Raw genomic sequence first — 24,377 nt, forward strand, 5'->3', positions numbered from 1 at the left:
CATACGTCCCCACAGATCCACAGATGACTCCATAGCCCACTTACTCAACTCTATCCAATTTGGGCACTAGCAGAAGGGTTCATGTTAGCCTGTTATTTATAGACTACAGTTCAGCACTTAATGCAGTAGCTCACTTCAGGCTGGCCACTAAACTAACCTTGGCCTGCCTTCCCCCACCCTCAAGGCGAGTCTTCAGTTTCCTGACTAGCAGACCACAGGTGGTTCGCACAACAGGTGGCTCAAGGTTGTGTGTTGAGTCCTCTGTTGGATCCCCCTTACACCTATGACTGTGCAGATACTTCAGACTCATCATCATAGTCAAGTAGACTCACTACTCAGTCACTTGAACACAAATAATGATGAGGCTGCCTGTCGGTATGAAGGTAAGCACCTAGCTGACTCGTGTAAGGAGAGCAACCTTGATGAATCAACTCAAAGACAATGTCACTTAAAAACAGCAGAGATGCTTTGACCCTCTCAGCATAAATGGGGCCCAGGTGGAGAGAATGAATACCTTCAAATACCTTGGTGTTTACTTGGGTGCATCACACAGTTAATTAGTGCCAAGTGACACTAGAATTTCATTCATTAAAACTGAAACACTGCTTTCTTGAGACTAAGAATTTCATTTTTAAGCCTGAGTGAAAACAGACAAACTGCCTCGGGCCTAAAAACTAAACTTGGGCTGTGAAGAAAATCGCCATGTTGCACCAAAGTTTCTTTTTTGGAAAATAAAGTCTGAACTGAAGATCGTAGCAAGAAATCGTCACTTTGTAATACAGGGTTTGGGAATGAATCAAAATCATAATATTTACCATGAAGTTCTCCTGAACTTAAGATGTTATTTTGCCCCAGATGCAGTCTGATCAGATGCCCAGACCACCTCACCTAGCTCTTATCAGTTAGAGGTGAGAATCCATCCATCCATTTCAGAGTGGGTTGCTGATCTGTTATTGGGGCCCATGTGGTCATAAACAGGGAAATATTGGTTCTCTCTGTGACATCATAAAGAGCTAAGAGTAGAAAATCCCTCCTGTCTGAAGCTGGGTTTTTAGCGTAGTCTAAAGGTTGAATCAGAGTTATTTGTGAACACAGGCACACCGACTCATTTCTTTGACACTTTGAAATGTTTGATTGTTGAATGTTCAGAGAAAGAGGACAGAAGTCAAATAAAGGCAGAATAAGTTCATTTAAAAAACATGAAAAGGAGAAAAAACTGACGAGAGAAAGAAACAGAAAACTGAGGATCAGAGAGTCACGCTGACATGGAGAAAATGGAAAGTGAGCACGGGTGGAGGGTGGAGTTATTCTGTGCGTACCAGTCGGTGCAGTGTGTGAAATGTGAACTCTGCAGGGTGTGTGTGTGTGTGTGTGTGTGTGAGGGTAATTCGGCCGTTCTTCACTTTGTAAAATAGTTTTTGGGATACTTCATTTTAGTGGGTTTGGGTTTCGAGGATGCTGAGAGTACTCACAGAGACAGGGAAGTCTGTGTGAGTGTGAGTAGGGGAGGATCCTATTTCTCTTAAAGCCGGGTCAGCAACACAAAGATCAGCAGAGCTGAGAGTGAGAGGCACTGAGGAGGGAACGCACACACTTTTAAACAGGCACACAGACTCACACTAAGACAAGCGGCCTTTTGTACACACTCAGTTGTTGATCTGTCTGACACGCAGACTCTTCGCTGGACTCTGGACCACTTGAGAATATTCCCCAGGACTCTATTTCTCCTCATGCACCTGCGGGGACTCTCAGCGCTCCAGGGGGTCAGTACCCAGAGAGGGACCATGACCCCATGGACCACCCAGGATGGAGCTTCATGCAGCTCCAGAGAGAGGACAGGTTCCAGCGGCCGCTGCAGCCCACTGAGGAGAGCTCCTCTCTGGGTATGGCTGCTGCTGGGGGCTTTGGTGGTTCCTGGAGCCTGGAGCTTTCTGAACGAGGAGCAGGAGGAGATGCTGGTGGAGCTTCACAACCACTTCAGAGGACAGGTTTCACCCAGCGCCTCGGCCATGATGCCTCTGGTAAGACCCTACAAGTCATCCCAAATAAGCATAAACAAAGGAAGGGAAGGTAATGCAGCACGTTTATCCAATAAATGTCAGATATTGTATCTGATATCACCTTTTCCCCCTCGAGTGCAGATACAGAATATAAAAGCAGACACATCTATAAATGTCTAATTTTCTGTCCAATGTCAGTACATTTAATCACTGTTTTTGCTTATTCATCACAAATAAGCAGAGACGTCTATACTCATGGTTATATTAGATATATATCAGCAGATTAGAGTAAAATAGTATGAAGTCATGTTTTTAGGGCATGGAACTGGACTCAACATCACCATTATGCTATATTGGTGAGTCCAGGCTACAAGTAATTGTTTGGATCAGGAGCAGACCAAGTGTGAGAGTGTTTGATTTAAAGCACAGCATTAAGAAATAAAGATTTTCATCCAGCTTTAGAGAACTCACTAAAAATATATCTTTATCTCTGCTGACTTTTCTTTGTGTGAGCATCAAACTAAACTCTAAATGCAGCATCTCTGTTTTCTGTAACTGAACTACTTTAAATATGGTGTAAATACAGTTAGCCTGCAGCTACAGCAGGCTAACACATAACCTGCTTAGCTGAGAGTGATTCAGCTTTTTTTGATTGAGTAACTTGTGGTTTTGAGCTGTGAATGTGTCATCACTCCGGGGAGTAGGATGACAGTGGCTTCACTGATCATGAACCATTTACGGTGTTACATTTTTCATCTTTTTGACTCATCGTTATGTTGATGCCATCAGGAAATATATGCGATTGCAGGAAATGCAGCAACTTAATACTTTGAATTTGGTTTAAAAACAGAACAGAAACGGTTGGCTAATCATGTAAAACGGCGATGACAGAGCACAGCTGCAGATCTTTACTGCGTAACAGAAATTCACGCCTTCGTATCGCCATTATGATGACGCGCAGTAGTGTGTCCTGGATTGGTGTCCTGGGTGTTCTTCATTCCATGTCGGTTTAACTGGTTTTTCTAAACTGGTCGTAGGTGTGAATGTGAATTGTCTTTTCTGTGTGTTAGCACTGGTGTAACCCACCCCTCACCCAGTTTCGGAGAAGAAGTTGGAGAAATGGATGGGTGTTGTTTTTTTCTTGTCTTTGTGAATGATAGGAGTAAGCACCCCAGCAGTTACACCAAATATGGACATGAATCAAAGTAAAACAACACTTCAATAGCGATCATTGTTTCATACAGCAGCAGTTTTAACCAAGTCAAAAGCTCCAAACATCCATCTGTCCATTTGCTTCTCCTTAAGTCAAAATGTATCAGTTGTTAACTGAAAAAAACAACTTGAACCATGGATAGTATCATAATCAGACCACAGCATCTGAGAGACACAGATCTTAGGAGGACCCCATTATTATGGCCAAAGCACAATGCTCTCCCTAAGCACCACAGCCTCACAGACCTGAGTGATGATCCTGTCTATGTTTGTAAATGGCGAATGCACTGCTTCTTTTATAGCACTTTTCTACTCTTCTTGAGCATTCAAGGTGCTTTCTATCTAACATTCAAACACATTCACAGTCTGATGTATGCAACTCTGGGTTTAGCATCTTGCCCAAGGATACTTTTGCAGACTGGAGCCGGTTGGGATTAGGGATGGGTATCGTTTAGGTTTTATCCGATACCAGTACCAAACCGGTACTTTTGAAACGGTGCCGGTGCTTAAACGGTGCTCGAACCGGTGCTTAAAGAATGGAGAACACAAAATTGGTCCAAAAACCTCTCATGTTCAGCTGTTTTTTTGTAAAAAGATAACAATGTTAGCCTTTTCTGCAGCTATGGGGCATATATGGTATCACTCTTGGCTGGAAGCAGGGCTTAAACAATGGAAAAAACACAAACTTTGTCCTAAATCTCTCATGTTTAACTGTTTTCCACTTTTTCTTTGGTCATTTTAGCCTTTTTGGTGAAGGGAGTATCTGCCATCAAACAAGAAGAAAGCCGCATGTAGCTATGATGATGTTTGCTAGTTCACCTTACATGCGTTAATGTAATAACGTGGTTAGCCTACTCAACGTAAATTACACACGAACAACATGAAGCTACTCACGCAGAGAAGAACGGCTGCTGCTGCATCATCATCCTCATCATTTCTGCTACACTGGCAGGGCTAGGGGCCAGGACTCTCCTCTTCGGGTTTTTGGGGGATGTTGCTAACTCCAGGTCAGATAACAGGCACCACACCTGCCCGCCTACTATCCTTGGAAAGGTAAAATGATTGGCTAGAATCCAAAGTGTATCACAGCTCAGGGGAAAAAAAGCACCGAAATGTGCGCTGCTTTTCGGTCTGGTTACTACCGTTTATGTCAGAACCGGTCCCATAATGGCACCGGATACCGGTACCCATCCCTAGTTGGGATTGACCCTCCTGAGCCGGAGCCGCCTCTGTGCTTGATTAGAGCGTTTCCCATGTATAGTTCGGTTATTCTGGTGCATATCAGCTGATGAGTTTTTAAATTTGTAGCTTTTTCCTGTGGTTTGATTTCTTTTCACACAGAGAAAACTCCAAGCAAACCAGAATGTGTCACTGCAAACCACATAATGATGCTCAGAGTTGAACAAGTAATCTCGCTTACCTGGCATTTTCCCGGTGGGCAGGCGCAGTTTTGGACTAATGGGCCGATTTGAAGGGATGCTGCACACCGGATGCCCAATCAAATCTCTTAACTGGCCCCTCCCCCACTAACTAACGGATAATGTGGAGAATTTACTCCTAACATTAATATTTATCTGAGCAGGTTTTAGGCGTAACCCTGGTACCGAGTGCAAAGCACGCCTGAATGCGTTTAGCTCAAACCTGCAGCTTACACCTGTTAGTCGTCACACTGAGGCGGGATCTCGTTCTCACCATAAACAAACGGCTCTGCAAATCATTTGGAGCCGGAAGGAGACGGCGTCCTCTAAGGGAGTCGGTGTGGCTGTTTTGGAGCGCGCCTGAGTGTCACTGCTGAGCTCAGATCTGCACAACAAACTGCACCAAAGGGCGAAAACAAACCAGAGTTTGATTTAAACTGAATACAAAGCACAGTTTTACTGAGTTACTGAGTTTTACAGTTATTCTAGTGCTTTCTGATGAGTGTTTCTGGAGTTTTTCACTCCTGCTGTGATCTCATTGTCACACCAGTGATTCTGAGCATTAGTCGTGTTGTATTATTTGAGTTCTGGTTCCTGTTTAGTTGTTTGTGGAGTTTTGGGCGCACGTTTAGATGACCTTGCTGTTTGTACTAACCCTCGGTTCCTACTTTGAGTTTGTGTGTCATTCCTCCATCTGTTAACTTTCTTTTTTATACTCCGTCTCTCTTCTAGCTTTGTTTTCTGGCCCCTGCTTTAGTTTTAGTTCCTGTCTGCAGCTTCCCTGATTGTTCTTGTCTGTGTTAATCCTGTTAAGCTGTGCCTCATTCCCCACCTGTGTCCTGTCGTCCAGTCTCTGTATATATAGCCTTTTCTTCTCTTTGTCCATTGTCAGTGTTTGTTGTTGCTTCCCAGTGTTCTGCTCTCAGTGCCCTTCTGTGTTTTGGATTTCTGCTGGGTTCTGATTTTTAGACTTTGTTATCGGCCTCAATAAAGACTTGCCTTTCATTGTTAGAACTTCTTTTTTCCTGTGGCCAGCATTTAGGTCCAAACCTGTGTAGTCACCACAGTTCAGGACAAAGAATTAACCCCGTGAAGCCCACACCTCTTTGAACTGTGGGTAATTTATTTAAACGAAGACTACAAAATGTTCTCAGATGGTCTCAAAATGTCTGCCAGGGAGCCTTCTGCATCTGAGCATCTGATAGCAGAACTGCCCGAAGCCAATCCAGACGTAAGAAATCTTACAGCTTAGGGTGCAACTGCAACTGCAGCACACTTCAGAAATGGACTGGATATATAAAAAAACATTTTTTTAAATGTTTTATTTGCACCAGGTAATAAATGTTTGTATTTTTCACTGTAAAGCTGGATTTTTAAACCCTGGGAGTTTATGGGCATCCTTTAGTGTTCACTTCCTTTTACAGCCCCTCAGTTGCCAGTTCACTGCAGTTAAAGTCATTTCCCCACAATTGTCTTTAAAGCATCAGCACTTATAACCAGTCTTATGTAAAGCACCCAAAGGTGTTCACGGCCTTTGGGTGCTTTACATAGACAAGTGAGGACAACCTTTCACAGAAGATATAATTCTGCATTGCAGTGCGTGTGAGATAAGACTGCAGTGACATCAGGCAGGTGTTGCTAATGCTACAGCGGCCTGCGAGTCTCTGTTTCGTAACAGTTTAAACCTCCACAAAACTGCTTGTGGGTGGAGGTAGTTTACAGATGTTTGACCACCCAGTCAGTCTTTTCCCAGTTACAGGGATCCGGTCTCCAGTTTTCTGAACCTCGCCTGACTCTGAGCTTCATCCTGAGTAATCCAGAGACCTGAAGACAACACAGACTGACCATTGTGTTCAGAAAGAGATGCTGCTGTTGGGTTTCACTAATCTAATTGTGTTGCATCAGCAGCAACAACCATCGACTGAGCCTCGTGTAAAAGGCTGAATTGAAATCTCTAAAATTAATCTGCTGCTAAAAAAAAGACCCCAACAAATTCTATTTTGTAGAGACGAATAAAACTGAAGGGACGAGCCGTGTTTTCAGTCTTTAATACTGTTAATTCCTCTCCATATGTGTGTGAAACTCTACTTTTACTTTGAAACGCGCGGGATTTCTCCGGTTAGAAAATTAAACAGAGCAAATAAGACGATTCTGCTCATTCTCACCACGGTCCGCAATTTATTTTCATCATTTCCAGCTGTGAGCAGCTCTTGGAGTTCTTGAATTATGGGATATCAGGGTTCATCGGAGCCGAAAGCAAATTCAGTTTGAGTTTACGTGACATTGTTTTAAAAGGCTCGGGGTGATTATTGGTGCTGAGGCAGCAGGGCGACGTTCGGATCAAAGGCTGCAGTAAAAAAGAGGAAGAGGAACATGTGACTATAAGGAGAAGGAGACGGATAAAAACTGACTGGCCGGATGTCTGTTTACTGTCTTCGGTCCAGAATAGACCTGATTTCCTAATATTCTCAGTTCTTGTTCTGTTGTCTGCTTTTTCTTCTTCTTCTCTCTGCCGAATGTTCCCCCGAGCACAAGTGCATATGTAATCTCTGGCGCTGTTTGTTGGATCCGTCTTCTAGCTTTGTCTTGTTCTAATTATCCTTGTTTGTATCTGTGTTTTGTGTCCCGTGTTTTCATGACGAACACACCAAGGCTGTCCCGAACACCATTTTCTGAACTCTGGTAACCAGCAGCAAACGTTTCTCCCAGTGGAGGTGGGGCTGGGATTCTCACCTCATTATTGTCTGATGAAATCATATGCATACGGTAAACACGATGGTCCATGATCACTGAGAAAGAAACAAGTCAGTGCACAAACTGCATGAAACGGAAGAAAGGGAGAGGTCCCTCCCTCTGATCCTCACCAAGAGATCCACAGACTCTCTGCCAAGTTTGCAACACGGATGATGAGCATGATGACACTGCTGTGAGTGACAGAGACACCGGGCTGAGACGATAAATAGATCCATATTTTAAAAAGGTGTGGTCTCTAATTACCTTGATCAGAAAAGCCAGTCGTGTACTGTTTGATAAATAAATACTGGAGCATTAAAATGATCAGTCTCTCCAGTTTTTTCTTCTGAGTGGAAGGACAGCTGACAGCAGACCACAAGAAGACACTCGTTAGATATCAGCTAAACAATCACAAAGCCTGCCACAACAGCACACAACGTAAGATGACATCATGTTATCAGATGTGAAGATGAAGATGCTAAAAAACATGTTTGCAAATGCAGGTGAAGCGACGATAATATCACTCAACTATAGTGATACAGCAAACCAGTGAGTTTGACTCTGTGTTTTCTTATTTATAGAAGCACGAATTAACATTTTAGTTTATTGATAGTCTGATAACATTTATCAATGAAGGATTAATAAAAAAGCATGATTATCACAGTTCAGAGTGCATGTGAGAGCTTTCTGTCTGTGCATCAGATAAAAGCTCTGCGATGGTTTTGTGCTGAAGCTTCGGGCTGGCTGCTTGTTTTGGTTTGCTCACTGGACCAGAGACGAGCTGGAGGAAGTCTGACTCGTTTTGGAGATGTTACAGTGAAGGATGCACCTCTCTGAGTTCTCTGAGGGAATTTTAGGATCAAAGTATTCAGCTGTGTTTGACAAACAGCTGGGATATTTATCGTGATAATTAAATATCCTTCTAATTAAAATCATAACTGCTTCCATATTTTTCACTTTGCAATTTGATCATATCAGCACAGATAAGTCATGTAACAGCAGAAACATGTCCAGCTGTCTAGATGATCTATTGCTGACATGACCTGACATGTTGTATTTCAGGTTAACATTCAGTCGGTTTTTCATAATTCAAAGAAAATATGTCTTTCAGTACCTATAAAAGAGCGAGACCACCTTTTATGTTTCCTTCATTATTCAAAAATATATTTTTTTTGTCTTTTATGTGAATGTGTTTTTATCAAAGGTTAATTTGACTACAAACACAGACAGAGAGCTTTTCACTGGTCGTTGGTTTTTCAGATAGCAAACTTATATTTGTGGATTTCTGGCTTCTGCTCTTCTGAAAGAATCCAGCATGATTGAGGCCAGAGTGTTTGTGAAATCCAGCTTTTGAACAGTTTAACATGAGGTCTGACTGAGTCATGTCATGTTACCTTAGTTAAACTGACATTGGGAGTCCCAGTAGGTCAGTTCCTTGGAACTGTTAGTCTCCCCCTTTTACCGGCTCCACTTACAATCAGTTGGTTTTAGTTATGTGCAAAGGAGAAAAACAGTGGCGCAGTCTACAGTGTGGATGTGAACATTACTTATATTTCATTTCCCAAAAAGACGAGAGTGTGACGGTAAAGTGCAAACCGTGTCCAGAGGAGAAACAGCTGCATTGTACTGCTAACAGAACTCTTTGTAAACACCTGCATAGACAGCATGCTAATGCTAAGCTAGCCCAGAGACAGTTTAAAGCCGAGTGACCCAGCAGCCTGACCCTGACCCTCAGCGCTCGGCCTCCAGTTCTACCTGTTCATGTTTATAAGTAGAGTCACTGTGGTGACCACCTTGTGCTTGATTTCATCTTTGCTTTGTGCTGTTGCATTTACCTTCATACCTAATAAGAAAAACACTGTATGTGCCATTATTATTATTTACAGCCATTCTTCTGTGAGCACTTAAGAAAACTGTCCTGTGTAATATATATTATACATTACTTTTTTTGGAGTAACAACACAACAAAGAGAAGAAATACTCCCAACATGCACAAACATTCGACCCACAGCATGTAACTGATTCTGATGTCTTTGATATGCTGCTTATTGATGGTGGTGACTCTTAAAGCAGAGCGAATGAGAAGCAGATAATCGATAAGGATATTGAATCGCTAAATTCTTATCGTCCCATCTCTCTATTAAACCTTTTGTGCCCGGGCCTGAGAGCGAACTGAAGACTCTGCTCCCCACACAGACGCTCAGGGCGCACCTCTGACTGCCAAATGGCAGCATCATGCAGGACACCCGCCTGACAATCATCAGCCAAGATCTGTCAAAGTCTGGGTCACATGTTAACCACAAGCAATTAAACCTCTGAAGCCCATAAACCAGAAGAAAGGATTAGTCCGTTTTCCACCACAGGAACTTTAATGTGTGGTTCCACTGTGGAAATCTCCTCAGCAGGGCTGCTATTAGGATTGGTTTCAGTGGAGAGAGTGATGTAGAAAAACTCCAGTGAGCGGGACGATAGGTTAAACTGAGAAACACCAGCCGCTCCAGCCGCCCTGGGAGAACAAATGAGATGAAAAATAAATGCGGGAACTGCATCAGCGAGGTGATGTAGGGACTTTGGTGCTTCATTATGTCACTGATGAAGTCCACAGAGTCCACAGGTGATCCTTTTGGTTTAGTGTGGACCAGCAGGGATCAGAATCAGCACCTCCAAAACTGAGGCCACGGCGCTCACCTAGAAAAGAACGGATGGTTGATGCAGCGATGCTGCACGTAATCTCCCTGACACTGGACTCTCGGCTGGCCTGGGGGGTCGTCTCTGTGTCCCCCTGGAGGAGCTGAAGGATGTTGCCGAGCATCTCTGACTAAGGCTAGACTGCTGTCAGTGACTCTGCGCGATCACACATCTGCAGTGTAACCTGGGCTTTTATATCAAGTCTTCAATGTAAAAACAGCTGCCAGATGTCAATGGAGTCTTTTATTTCTCTGATAAACGTTTGAGTGCTTGTGATTGTAGTTATCGATGTTCAGGTTCAAGTTATTCTCTTGTTTTGTAATTCCAGCATCTGAGGTGCTGTGAATTTCACTTCCTCCCTGTTTGCTTTCTCTAACATCTCATGGTTAATCTACTCCACTTGTCACTATAAACACCTCAGGACACATAAAAGCACCTGTTATGCTGAATGCTGCAGTTTGTTTTAGTCGTAGTTACAGAACTGCTAGCATGGATTTGTTTATTTCTCTTTCCTATCTTCCAGCATACAATGGATGGCAAAGATCCATTTTAATAACACTGCCTCCCCGCCTCCTTTTACTACCAACCAAAACCATTTTTAATTCACTCAGTGAGTTGATAAAAACGTGCTTGCACAGGTTGGCAGAGCAGGGTCATCACTCTTTATCAGCAGAGTAAATCAGGCCTGGGTTCCAGGAACAGGCGGGTGTTTCCATTAGCAAGCGTGTCAGAGGGAACAGACTGAACAGCGAGGGAGTGAGCGATCAAGGTTGAGCAACAGAAGAGGAGGACGGCTGGGAAAGAGCCAAGCGATGAAGAGGGGGGAAGAGAAGATTTAGATAGAGAGAGAAAAGAAAATTAGTCAGAGAATGAATGAGCGCCCAGAGGAATGTGTGTGTGTGTGTGTGTGTGTGTGTGTGTGTGTGTGCGCGCGTTTGGACCAGGGGAGGTCGCAGGCTGTCTCAGCCTCCATGGGAGCCCCACAGGGACGTTTCCATTTTCATATTATTTTCTTATGATTTTAGCTGGTCTGCAGAGAAAAAGATGTGAAGCAGTTCAAGGAGACAAGGAAGGGAAGGAGGTAGGAAGGAGAAGACAAATGAGGGGAGAAAGAGGAGGTAAGAAGACAGTGATGGAAAAGAGGAGCAACAGGGAGATGAGGGGAGACTCAAAGGGAGGAGGAGAAAGAGACAGAGGACAGAGTTCAGCATTTGTTGGGATGTAAAGGCGTCTGCAAAGCAGCTGGTTCAGAGACCTGGACTGAGCCAAACCAGTGCAACCAGTACAGGGGAACCAGATGGAAAGGGCACAAAGGAGAATCAGGTTGACCAGTTCACATCCAGCTGAACAGAACACTGACTTTGACGAACCTACTCGTCACATGTTAGAGCCCGAAACGGACCTAGAGCCCAGTAAGCTATGGCAAATGCAAACAAACTAACTAGTAAATCTGTTTCAGATTTTTCGGAGGGGGGGGTCTAATGTGCTCTAGAAACAAACTCAACTTTCATTGTAGCCACGACTCACTAAGTAAACTCATCCTTTGTGATTTTAATTCAATTACGTTTTATTTATATATGCATACGCACTTTATACTGAAGTCCACACCTGAGGGAGAAACCTCGACTCTGTGAGCTTGGAAACAGTGAAACATATCCATTAATTTATGAGTCAGTGATTAAAACACAAAAACTTTGTTCAGATTACAAAATACAGGCTGCAGTTAAACTCAGGAGAACATAATCAGCTGTTCTCAGATCAGGTGACTTCCAGTACAGTCGACAGTGATGATCGTGTGTGTGTGTGTGTGTGTGTGTACACCACATGACCTGAAAGTCATAATACAGACCAGATGTTGCGAGCGCCTGCAGGGAGAGGAATGTGAAGGAGACCCCTGACTATTGTTTGTGTTGCATGTCAGCGCTGGACAAATAAACACACACGCACACGGGGATATTAAACTCCCTGTCAGGGTCCTGTTGTTCATTCTTTAGGTTTCGTAGCAACAGTGACTCAGACCACGAGCTGCAGACAACGGGCTGAGTTAAAGGCGTCACTGTGCTCCGTCTCATCACTCATGACCATCATCACATGACGTCTTCAGCTGCAGTGGGAGGCAAACAGCGAATCAGAACTCTTAATGGTCACTTTGACCGGTTTTGTCCGAAAACTTGTTGCGGATAAATACAGCAAAATAAAACCAGTACCAGCGGGAAGATTTATTCATAACACACGGGAAAAGACCCAGGGAAACTGCGTTAACCATAAAAAGGATCAAAACCCTGAAAACCATGACTTTCACACACGAGCCTCAACTCTCGCAGCCCGGTACCAAACGACTCACGGACTGATGCCGGTCCATTGTCATTTCTTGTCCCAGTCGGAGCATTTTTTGGTTGGTCTTCCTAAAAGGAAGCTGATACAGAGAGCCGCTGTTCTTAATGACTTTTTTGAAGGTCACACGTCCTCGCAGTGGGCTATTTGCCTTTCACCAGATCAGTTTCTGTACAGGAACCTGCTGTTACAGACATGATGGGAAGGAAATGTGCACGTCAGGGGGTCAGACTGCGTTCAGGGTCAGAGGTCAGGGGTAAGGGGTCACCCATGGTTTGTCTTGTATAAAGGAAGCAGGATAGAAAATAATTGGAAAAAATAAATAACTTCAGCATCTTTAAATGACTGCGAGGCCAGGACAGGATGACTCAGCCTTGGTGGCTCAAACACAGTGGCTGCTTATGAATCAGCTCTCTGCGTTCGACATTTCATTGGTCTGATATTAAATGTCATATCATGTGCAATAATATTTATTTAACTACCGGCTGTCAAATTTACTTTAAGAGGCCATTCAGCTTATGAAGCCTCTACCAGTGTCACAGAAAACAGCAACAATGATCCTGCTGTTGACTCTGCTGGAGAGCTGTGGCTGATTTTATAGTACTGGGAGATATGGAGGTGGTTAGATAACCAGATTAAAGCAGCTCCAGAATATTTGTACATTGCTGTTTTGGATTTACTGTTTTATGGCTTGTTGAACTCTTGGGAAATGCAATGAAATTATCATGATAATTAAAAGCAGGTTTAAAGAGGGGAGGGAACCAAAAAATGGAGAAGGGTTATAAAACCACCAATTTAATCTCACAAACAATAATTCATAAGTATGACTTTAGTAACGTCTGGTGTGAAATTTTAATAAAACATATACACTCAGTTGTCGTGAAAGCATCGGTGCTGTGTCTACATTAAAACTCTGATTTGTGCAGCGTGCACAAATAAACATGAAGACCAAATAACTGGACAGAGTCGTGGTCGTCATCCCTGCTGAACTGCTGCTTGCAGCACATGAACGACGATGTGCACCAGTTCATTGATGTCTGTGTGTCTTTTGTACTTGTATGCATGAAATTTGCTTTCATCTCTGCTTCGAGTCCTGATCCGGGCAAACCAGCCAACGACTTCAAGGCCGCGACTCAGATATCAGAGCCACATGTACGGCACCGATGAATAAAAGCATAAAAGTCAGCTTGTGTTTCACAGAGAGTCACTTACAAGGCAGCACTGAACACACAGTTATTATACTTATGGAGCACAATTATGCCATAATTATTATGTTTGTCCCACAATATGAAAACACTTCAGCAACACAACATGAACACAATCAATATCTGATTACAAAAAAAACTTAGGCTTTACATTTCCACTTCCTCCTCTTGTGTTCTCTCGTTCTTACATCTTTCTCCCTGTACCTGTACCTCAGACCCTACTGTTGCTGTTTCACTGTAATTTGTATCAACAGTGTAATGAACAGGATATAATTCTGAAATGAAAGTTAGCTGTAACAGAATTATCAGTAGGGATGGGCACTGATAAGATTCATTTGATTTTTTTAGTTCTCATTGATTGTCTTTGGGTTCTTACTGGCTCAGCTTTGAGAGTCACCACAATCTCCAAGCAGCATATCAAAGACTTTACCTTCATGTGAATGAGTCGCATGCTGTGTGGTGCAGGTGCTTGTAAAGAGCTGGAGTTGCGTTGGCAGCATCATGCAGTTGTTTCCGTCCTGCAGGCAGTTTGCAATTAACTCGTCCTTTTGTGCAATAAAAACAAAAGTAATGTCCAGGCTGGAGACTGAGCCACTATTTTCCTCCTCCGGCATGCAAAATGTAACTGAACTGATTAGATAAGTAGATCCGATAAGCGTGATCCATAAGCAGGCACACTAACAGTTCCAAGGAACTGAACCTCTGGGAACTAGTTCTCTATTTCTACTAATCTTAAATATTTCAACAACAATGAGGATGGTTCAAGTGTATTGATTTATTTTTTTATTCTGGGGCTTCCCTATAGTAGAGTTCATGATCGACACACAACAGAGATGCAGGTAGATGTTGAACAGAAGATGAGCCTTTATTTGGGGCTGCACACAACACTACAAAACCAAATCCAACGGGGAACTGAGATAAACTAACAAAATCCTAAACTGGGGGAAGCTAAGCAACACAACACTAGATACAGAGGGAAAAAACAATACAGAGCCTGAGACCTGAAGAAACCTGGGACTTGGAAAACACGAGATGAACCAACGAGACAGGGAGGAAGCAAAACACGGGACTGTCAAAGTAAAACAGGAAATACACGAACATAGAAACCAGGATAAACAAAGGAAGCATCTAAAAAAATCACTAAAGTACAACCAGAAACTAACAGAAACAAAAAATAATAATAAAAAATGGATCATGACAGGAATGTTGGAAAAAGGCGTTTTGTCAACCAGCTTTACTTTTACATGTTCATTTGATTGCTTTAAACTCTGACAGCTTGTAATATGGTTGGTTACGTGACTTCCTCTCTGTATCTAAAGTTATAACACGCTGCCTTGCAAAATGACACGAGCTGTTTATGATTAACAAACAGCAGATTTGGTGGTGCCAAACCAGCACTTCTGTAACATTCAGTGGTTGTTTGCAGAAATGGGATCCAAACCTGAAGCTGGTGGCAGAGGGCTACGCTGCTAAATGCATCTGGAACCACAACCCAGAACTGGAAGATACTGGAGAGAATCTGTACGCGGGCACCGGGCCCCTGGACCTCCGAGCGGCTCTGGAGAAATGGTTCCTGGGTGAGTGATCTCAGAAGTAAATATTTGTTGGCTTTCTTGTTTACAGCAGACAGATTACAGTCAGTGGTTATCTTTGAACAGTAGAAGTGAGGCTTACAGAAAACCGCTCCAAGCAGTGTTGGTTTTCAGTATTTTACAACTACGAGATCTGCAATCCAATCTATTTCACAATGAAAAGTCAGAGCAAATAAGATGTTTGTCTATTTATAATCACTAGTAAACCTTTACTACAGAAAGACAGTCTCTTTGAGTCGACTTCTCAGGGGTTTTAAAAAATTACTGCTGCTTTTAAAATACGATCACCACAACTAGTTTTGTTTCTCGTATCACCCTATTAGAGCACTTCGCTCTCGCTCTGCAGGCCTACTTGTTGTTCCAGAGTATTTAACAGTAGAATGGGAGGCAGAGCCTTCAGTTTTCTGTGGAACCAGCTTCCAGTTTGGATTCGGGAGACAGACACTATCTCTACTTTCAAGATCAGGCTTCAAACTTTCCTTTTTGCTAAAGCATATAGTTAGTGCTGGACCAGGTGACCCTGAATCCTCCCTTAGTGATGTTGCAATAGGTGTAGGCTGCCGGGGATTCCCATGATGCACTGGGTGTTTCTTCTTCACTCACTATATGTTTGTACACTTCTCTGCATTTAATCCACTGTCACCAAGTGCTTGCTGTTAGGGGGACACCTGATTGTTGGGGTTTTCTCTGTATTATTGAAGGGCCTTTATCTTACAGTATAAAGCACCTTGAGGCGACTGCTGTTGTGAAAGTGTGGATTGAACTGTGACTGTAAATGTTCAGGATAATGACAATTCTCATAAATCTGAAGGAATAACTAAACACTGTCACAGCGCTCGTTACTGCAATAAATCAAAAACTGTCACTCTGTAATAAACAAACGCAAATTAACAGAACAGGACTCGAGCATTTCACCAAGTTATAATTTTTCTAATATGGACTAGTTTGAGGAAACTTATAAGCTTTAATATCCAGCAGCTCAGCTGTGGCACACCCAGGCTGAGGTTGGAGTTTCGATTTTTTCCTCACCTTTGGTAACTAAAAACATTTCTGCTACAGTCGAATGCCGACTAGATTTTAAATGCATTGTTATGTTGCAGTATCACTAGAAGTATTTTTGCTGCTGTGATGTTAATAGATGAACCTACCACACATTAACTATGGATCAGTGATTTACTGAACTTGTATAAAAATGTAACTTTAACACTGAATGTTAAAGTTACAGCTCCTGATGTAGTTTCTCAGTTTTCAACACTTTTTGTATTTGATTTCACTCAGCTGTGCTGAAATTGTTGCTTTTTGTGTTGTGAGATTTCTTGTGGTTTTTCCAACCATCATACTTCTGACAGCAGTGCCCTGTGCCAGACCAGCACTTTAGCTTTGCATCCTTATTGAGCCTTATTGTTATAGCTTCTGTTTATTATTTTGTATTATCTCTCAAGTTTCAGGATAAACATACCAGATGTTCATCTTGACTGCAGAACCTTTACTTGTCACTGGATATGTCCTGAATGTGGTGATTCTTCAACTAAGTCTCATCATTGTTCACATTAGAATAGTGTGTTCTAATTGATCTGTTCTGTGCAGAACGCCTGGACTACGACTTCCAGAACAACAGCTGTGACGAAGATAAGATGTGTGGACACTACACACAGGTCACAAACACACACACACACACACACACACACACACACACACACACACACACACACACACACACACACAGTATACACAGTTAGGCTATGTATGTGGACAATGACAGGGTGCACGCCCAAACTGAGAATGACTTTAATTATCAATCAACTGTCCAGTTACTTCTCAGTAATGGGAATATGACTAAAATGGCTAAAATCCACTGCAGAGGACATTGTCCAAAGCTTGTGTAGAATGTGGCAGATCCACTCAGTTTAAACTGTGCGTGTGTGTTACAGATGGTGTGGGCAGACACACACAGAGTGGGCTGTGCCTTCCATCTCTGTGACACTATGGAGGGACTGGACTGGGACAGAGTCTCCTTCCTCGTCTGTAACTACTACCCAGCGTCAGTACCACGACTCCTTCCAGTGTTACTGCTGCACAATACTACAACAAGTGCTCCCTCTTGTGGACTGTACTAATAATTGTGTGAATGCTGTAAAGCACTCACACAAATTGAGCTATTCATGTGGAATTCAGCTTTTTCACATCTTCTTTCGTTTTAATTTAATCCCTCTTTAAGTTTTCAGTTGCATCATTATGATTTTTCAGAAAATACATACGTTGTTATGCAGTTTGCTTTGAGTGAAAACTCGCTCAGTTTTCACTCTATCATTATTGTGGAAGTAAGAGATTTTTGTCAAATCGTCTCAGAGCTACACAAAGTCTGAAAACTCTCCATAGAAACACAATCAGGCTGGAATTCTCTAATGCGAGCCGCTTTCCAGTTGTCATATCTCCTCAATGAAACAATTTCAAAGCTTGAGCCTTTGGCCAGTTTATCTTCAGACACTCCTAATGCTCACAATTCAATAATTTTTGTTCTGTTTATCCACGAATTGCATTTGTTTGAGGGCAGGAAATCTGTGCTTCTCTCGGATTTCAAACTCCGGAAATAAAGCACTTTTTTCTCTTGTTATATCTCCTTCATGGATTTCCACAGAGACCTGAAAACCTCCATGATGGTTCACCAAAGCCTGATGATTGTTAAAGAATGATGGTGGATGCTTCAAATAGATTTAACGTTACAAAACGTTGTTTGAGAGCAAGTCAAGGCAGTTTTCACTTCTCTTCTACTCAGTTATGTTACATTACAAGTCATACATCTTTAATAATTCATATTGTAATAATGAATTATGAACACCTGAAGATTTCCCCATCTGCTCTTAAAAGAAGCGTGCAAGAATGACCATTTTAGACCCAACGGTTAGGAAATTATGGCCATTTGTTTGAGAGGAATCCTGAATGAATTCTGCAACTTTTCTAATATGTACTTCAGCTTCTTCACCTCCAACTCCAGTGTCTGAGATAAGTGCCTGTTTGGCTCACTGAGATGAGCAGCTGCCAGTATACTGGGTGGCGCAGGTTCGAATCCTACCCGTAGCTCTTGCCGCACATCTTCCCCGCTCTCGCTCATTCTTCTTTCTTGACACTCTTCGGTGTACCCTTTCAAATAAAGCTGTCTTCAGCAAACACTTCAGCTTCTTCACTTCTTTTCAGCAGAAAGTTCTGCTTCGTTTGCATTTTTCAGCAGTTAATTTCCACCACACAGCATTCACACTGCATTTTTGCAGAAAATGCAAATTCTTCTAGTTACACTTTACTTGTTTGACTGAAGGCAGGAGACACGTCATTAAATGTGAATTCTTTGGGCTGTATTGTATATTTTAACATCCCTTTGTTAACATACTTTTTAAAGTCAGTTGATTCACAGTAATACAGGCAATTTAATACGATGCATATATACACTGGTGGTGCCTCATGCTAACAAAGACTAACACTCAACTGTTTGACTCAGTTTCTGTTAGCTTTTCTTTTTATTTCTGTTTTTCTTGTAACACAATCTGGAGTTATTAAATTTGGATTTGTATGATGTTTTGTGTACGTGTGTTCAGAGGGAACTATGAAGGAGTGCGGCCGTATGTTGAAGGCGATTGGTGCTCCAGATGCCCCGAAAACCTCCAGAAATGTGAAAACAGTCTCTGTGGTAAGAGTACAGTCGTTACTCCTCCTGATCTGTGTTCATCCACATCAGCATTTTATTTTAGGACTTTATTTTTGTTGATGTATTTTTTATCAGCATATAAATTTAATATAATATATATGTGCTATCGTGCTGTCCCATGTCAAATTTGATATGGACTGTAGATCCACCAGTGTGGGTCGAATCAAACTAAATTGTGACTTTGTGGGATCTCGAAGCTCTATATGTCATGCCTGTGTGTATTTTTTCTGCAGCAATGGTAACAGAGTTTAGGGGACGTCAGCTCTGTTATGAGCACATGCGCCCGGGTCCCTTACCTAAAAATATTTCTCACTGGCAGCATTAACGACTGCGAGACCTCATTAGATCCCAGATTAAAACAAGTTTACCTTCATTTATGTTTTCCAGTTCCCGACACAGTAGAAGAAGAGGATGAAGATGATGATGATGTGACAGCTGATCCCATGCTCACAACAGGAGAATCCAGTCCTGATGCAACAACTGATCCCCTCCAACCTACAGATGATGATGTTCTTCCTACAACACCTGACTTTCCAGTGGAGTCTACCACCGCTGACGGCATTCCCAGTGTTCCCACCGTGCACTTTGCATCGAGCACTGAAGATACACCGCCTCCACACACCACGGCTGAGGCCACCAAGCCTCCATCTGCCCCCCCAACAACGCTCGCTACACTGATAAACAAGATCGGTCCTGATACAAGGGAGGAAGAGAAGGAGCAGGAGAAAGAGGAAGAGGAGAAACTAAATGAAACGCCACATAAGGAGGAGAAAGGTGTGAAGAGAGTTGTTGGAAGTATAATAAATAAGGACAGTAGCGCTGCACAGAACAGTGCTGGCTCGATGTCCTCGCCTTCAGTCCTGCTAGCCTGTCTGACTGCGATCCTGATTGTCAGGCTGTGAGTAGAAGAAGAGGAAGCGTTCTCCTCACTTCACCATATTTGCATTGACTGCACATGGCCTCGTTAATCCCTCCCACCGTTTCCCCTCTCTGCTTTGTCGAGCAAAATAGGTCAATTTATAAATCAGCCTCACCATAACATAGCTGCCATTTCTGCCACATCTGCATCAAGTCTGACTGAGATTTGGGTCAAACAATGTGTGCATAACCTGCTTCAACCTGCCTGGAAAACTAAAGTCTTACAGCCAGTAAACTACCGTTCACTGACAGGAAATATGATGTTTTCCAAAACAGCTTCAGAGCAGTTTGTGAAATAGTTAAGAAAAAAAGATTAATCTATTGGTTCATGGACACACAGTCATGGTCACTGTTGCAGTTTGGCTAGATGGTTTCATTTGTGGTTGGGGTAAGTCTCTGTAGTAAAAGGATTTCCTTTTGTACTTTTACTCATCACACCTGCATGGAAGCCCGTTTCCGCCACTAAAAAAAAAAGGTTCCATAACTCAAAATTTTGAGTTATTTTCTTAAAATTTCGAGTTATTTTCTCGAAATTTCGAGTTACTTTCTCGAAATTTCGAGTTACTTTCTCAAAATTTCAACATATTAACTCGAAATTTCGATTTATTAACTCAAAATTTTGAGAAAAGTAACTCGAAATTTCGAGTTAGCGCTGCCAATCAGTAATCTACGTGAATGACTTCATTTCCTTGTTACCCGGAAGCTGAAGCCCTCAGCTACAAATGCTACAGCTAAGCTACCGGTATTACATCCAGTCGCACAGATTGCTGAGTGTTTTCAGCCTGGCTTCACAAATGATGAAATCCCTGTGTTATTAGCTGAATCACATGGTGTTACTATCAGCAAACGTACTCGCGAAAGCGCCAATTTGTTGGGATCCGTTTTTGAGTGCGCGTTCCTTTGCGCCATATGCTTCCGGGAAACAAGACAGCGACCTCATTCACGTATATTTTTGATTGGCAGAGCTAACTCGAAATTTCGAGAAAATAACTCAAAATTTCGAGAAAATAACTCGAAATTTCAAGTTATGGATACTGGCTTTTTTGTTTTTATTTAGTGGCTGAAATGGGCTTCCATACACCTGAGCAGGTTTTGATTACCTGCAGGTTCTCTGTGGAGATCAATGCATTGGATAACTGCTGACTATGCAATCGTCAGTTTTTAAGTTTCAGTTTTCAAAAGTTATCAGCATGTACAAACATCGACCAGTGGATGGAAATTGCAGAAGTTGCTGCTGAAATTTCTAGGTACACAGGAAACCCTGAAAACTAGCTAGCCACAAAGTAGCTCAATAATTGACAGAAAATTAAAAATCATAAAACACGTCACATTTTCTGCCCATTCTCATGTTTAATTTAATTCACTGCCTATGTGCTAAAAACAGCGTAGGATTTTATTTCCTTTTTCAAAGCACAGAGCTGGAAGGCCTGTCCACATATCTGCTAACCCCCAAACGTCGGCCTTTACACCCACAGGCTAAATTGGGTGTAAAATGTTAACCACAGGTTAGGTAGTGCCAGCTTCGTGCAAGTTTGTCTTAAAAATATGTGGTTTCTGGCACAATATAAACTCCTTAATTACATAATAAGTTATGTATAAGTTGTATCGTGAAAGAAGGGAGATCCATGTCCCTGTACGTGAACACGTTGTTTTCCTCACCGCTTCAGAGATGATTGAGGGTTTTTTTTTCACTTATATCAGATTCAACTGTGTCCATCAGAACATCAGGTTAGAGTCTGAGAGGAGTGTCTGAACATCGTTAGCCTATAGCTTAGCATAAAGACTGGAAGCTGTCTCCAGATTTGATGACATCATCAGATCAAATAACCTGTGCTTAACTTAACGAATAATTTGAACACTTGCAGCAGCTGTTTTGGACCCCATGTTTTAAGCCTCATTCAACCTTCACAGAAACACAGTAAACGGTTTAAACTGTGCTGTTAAATCTATGAGCACAAATGACTTCATCCGACTCCCCGAGGATGTAGGACACTGAATATTGTAATTATTTAGACTTTGTTTTAAACTTACTAAAATGAAGTGTAAATATTTTGTCAAAATATCAAATGTAATAAAGTTTCACCAACCTGTTTGTAACTTTATCCGTTTCTATCTTTACATGTAAAAATGTCCAGGATGTAAAATGCCGGCCCGTGTAGTCTAAATGAAGGTAAAAGCAGGATTGTCATTAATGAAACCTGCGTTTCCAGTCAGATCATAAAAATGTTTTAAATTATTGAACAGTTTAATAGATGGAAAATTATGGAAGAATTGTATAACCGTCACAGCTGGTTTACAGGTCAAAACCCCAAACGGTTGTTTTTCCTCTACTTCCAGTCTTTGTGCTAATAAGTTAATCATATCCCTCGTCTTACTTTGAGCTGCTGTTCTGCTTTAACTCTTGGCAGAAACTCTGATACGTGAACTAGCCGGTTTTTTACACTAAAAAACTGAATTTGCTTCATATTTTTGATGTTTTGTTGCTACTATGCCATCAAAAACTGTGCAAAGTCCTAATGATCTTATTTTATGCACAAAAACGTGTTAAAATAAGAAAGTGAAATACCAAAAAAAAAAAATATATATATATGAACATTATTTTACTTACATATTTTTCATTTGGAGTTTGAGCTCCGTCAGATATTTACAGCAGTGCTTCCTCTGCACTGAAAACCAAACAGCACTGGAGTGCTGCAGAGGAGCTGCTCACAAACTGATCCCCCGCTGAGATCACCTCTTTGTTTTTGGATGTTGTGTAATGATGAAAGTGATGTGCATCAGCATCATCAAGTGAAAGCTAACCGAGTGGGAGACATTTTGTTTTACAGGGATTTTAGTGTTGTAGTAGGTTTGCAGGAGAAATAATCACTGAGTGTGTTTGTTGTGTTTCAAACTGACGACCCTGCTTCTTCTTTTTCACCGCTACATGTCTACTGTACACCGTATTCTCTCTCAGACTGGAACTACAACTGGACAACATCTAACAATTGACATATCTCTGCTACGCTGTCTTAGAAGGAAAATTACCATAATTATCCTAAATAACTGTAGCAAAGGTGGCTGTAAATGTCTGTATATAAGATAAATAAATAAAAAACCTACCTTACTTCCTTTAGTTGATACTGTGTGACTTCTTCTAATATTTCACAGTAAGGATAGTAAAAGCTGAGTTTGCTCGATGTTGAAGATACCATTATTTTTTTAGAGACGTCTCTTTTTAATGGAGGTAATTGGGGACTTTTTCAGTGAAATACTGCAGTTGACCACTGGGACTCAGCAAATGACACTGACTACAGTGGATGCAAAAGTATTCGGCCCCTTAAACTTTCCCACATTTTGTCACATTACAGCCACAAACATGAATCAGTTTTATTGGAATTCCACATGAAAGACCAACACAAAGTGGTGCACACGTGAGAAGTGGAACGAAAATCAGACATGATTCCAAACATGTTTTACAAATAAATAACTGCAAAGTGGGGTGTGCGTAATTATTCAGCCCCCTTTGGTCTGAGTGCAGTCAGTTGCACATAGACGTTGCCTGATGAGTGCTAATGACTAAATAGATGCACCTGTGTGTAATCTAATGTCAGTACAAATACAGCTGCTCTGTGACGCCTCAGAGGTTGTCTAAGAGAATGTTGGGAGCAACAACACCTTGAAGTCCAAAGAACACAGCAGACAGGTCAGGGATAAAGTTATTGAGACATTTAAAGCAGGCTTAGGCTACACAAAGATTTCCTTGTTGGCCTTTATGGAAGAGCGGCAGGAAGAAAGCCATTGTTAACAGAAAACCATAAGAAGTCCCGTTTGCAGTTTGCCACAAGCAATGTGGGGACACAGCAAACATGTGGAAGAAGCTGCTCTGGTCAGATGAGACCAACATGGAACTTTTTGGACAAAATGCAAAACGCTATGTGTGGAAAACTAACACTGCACATCACTCTGAAAACACCATCCCCACTGTCAGATATGGTGGTGGCAGCATCAAGCTCTGGGGGGGCTTCTCTTCAGCAGGGACAGGGAAGCTGGTCAGAGTTGATGGGAAGATGGATGGAGCCAAATACAGGACAGTCTTGGAGTCTGCAAAAGACTTGAGACTGGGGTGGAGGTTCAGCTTCCAGCAGGACAACAACCCTAAACATAAAGCCAGGACAACACTGGGATGGTTTAAAAAAAAACATATCCATGTGTTAGAACGGCCCAGTCAAAGTCCAGATCTAAATCCAATCGAGAATCTGTGGCAAGATCTGAAAACTGCTGTTCACAAACGCTGTCCATCTAATCTGACTGAGCTGGAGCTGTTTTGCAAAGAAGGATGGACAAAGATTTCAGTCTGTAGATGTGCAAAGCTGGTAGAGACAGACCCTGAAAGACTGGCAGCTGTAACTGCAGCAAAAGGTGGTTCTACAAAGTATTGACTCAGGGGCTGAATAATTACGCACACCCCACTTTGCAGTTATTTATTTGTAAAACATGTTTGGAATCATGTATGATTTTCGTTCCACTTCTCACGTGTGCACCACTTTGTGTTGGTCTTTCACGTGGAATTCCAATAAAACTGATTCATGTTTGTG

At 42.1% G+C, this 24,377-nt stretch overlaps 1 protein-coding gene across 2 annotated transcripts; it reads left to right on the plus strand.

Moving 5' to 3' along the window:
- The first annotated feature begins 1,361 nt into the window (after nucleotides 1-1,361).
- Nucleotides 1,362-22,904, plus strand: LOC147305524 (uncharacterized). 2 transcript variants are annotated; one of them, XM_086277918.1, is made up of 6 exons: nucleotides 1,362-2,021; nucleotides 15,017-15,167; nucleotides 16,770-16,837; nucleotides 17,114-17,223; nucleotides 18,773-18,864; nucleotides 19,270-22,904. In XM_086277918.1, exons 1-6 carry the CDS (start codon nucleotides 1,731-1,733, stop codon nucleotides 19,782-19,784), a joined length of 1,227 nt encoding a protein of 408 aa, XP_086134044.1. In that variant the 5' UTR covers nucleotides 1,362-1,730; the 3' UTR covers nucleotides 19,785-22,904. The 2 variants fall into 2 exon arrangements, with proteins under 2 accessions (XP_086134044.1, XP_086134045.1); XM_086277919.1 differs by having other exon boundaries at nucleotides 19,282-22,904.
- Nucleotides 22,905-24,377: the final 1,473 nt, after the last annotated feature.

The sequence above is a fragment of the Aulonocara sp. 'chitande type north' Nkhata Bay genome, linkage group LG20, assembly GCF_057382095.1.
Source record: "Aulonocara sp. 'chitande type north' Nkhata Bay isolate Kocher_YH1m ecotype deep benthic linkage group LG20, A_spYH_male_GT1.1, whole genome shotgun sequence".
Taxonomy (NCBI): Eukaryota; Metazoa; Chordata; class Actinopteri; order Cichliformes; family Cichlidae; genus Aulonocara; species Aulonocara sp. 'chitande type north' Nkhata Bay.

Coding starts and splice junctions, on each gene's coding strand:
- LOC147305524 (XM_086277918.1), top strand. CDS start 1,731: ATGCACCTGCGGGGACTCTCAGCGCTCCAGGGGGTCAGTACCCAGAGA. Junction 2,022..15,016: donor CCTCGGCCATGATGCCTCTG/GTAAGACCCTAC, acceptor GGTTGTTTGCAG/AAATGGGATCCAAACCTGAA. Junction 17,224..18,772: donor GTCTGTAACTACTACCCAGC/GTCAGTACCACG, acceptor ACGTGTGTTCAG/AGGGAACTATGAAGGAGTGC.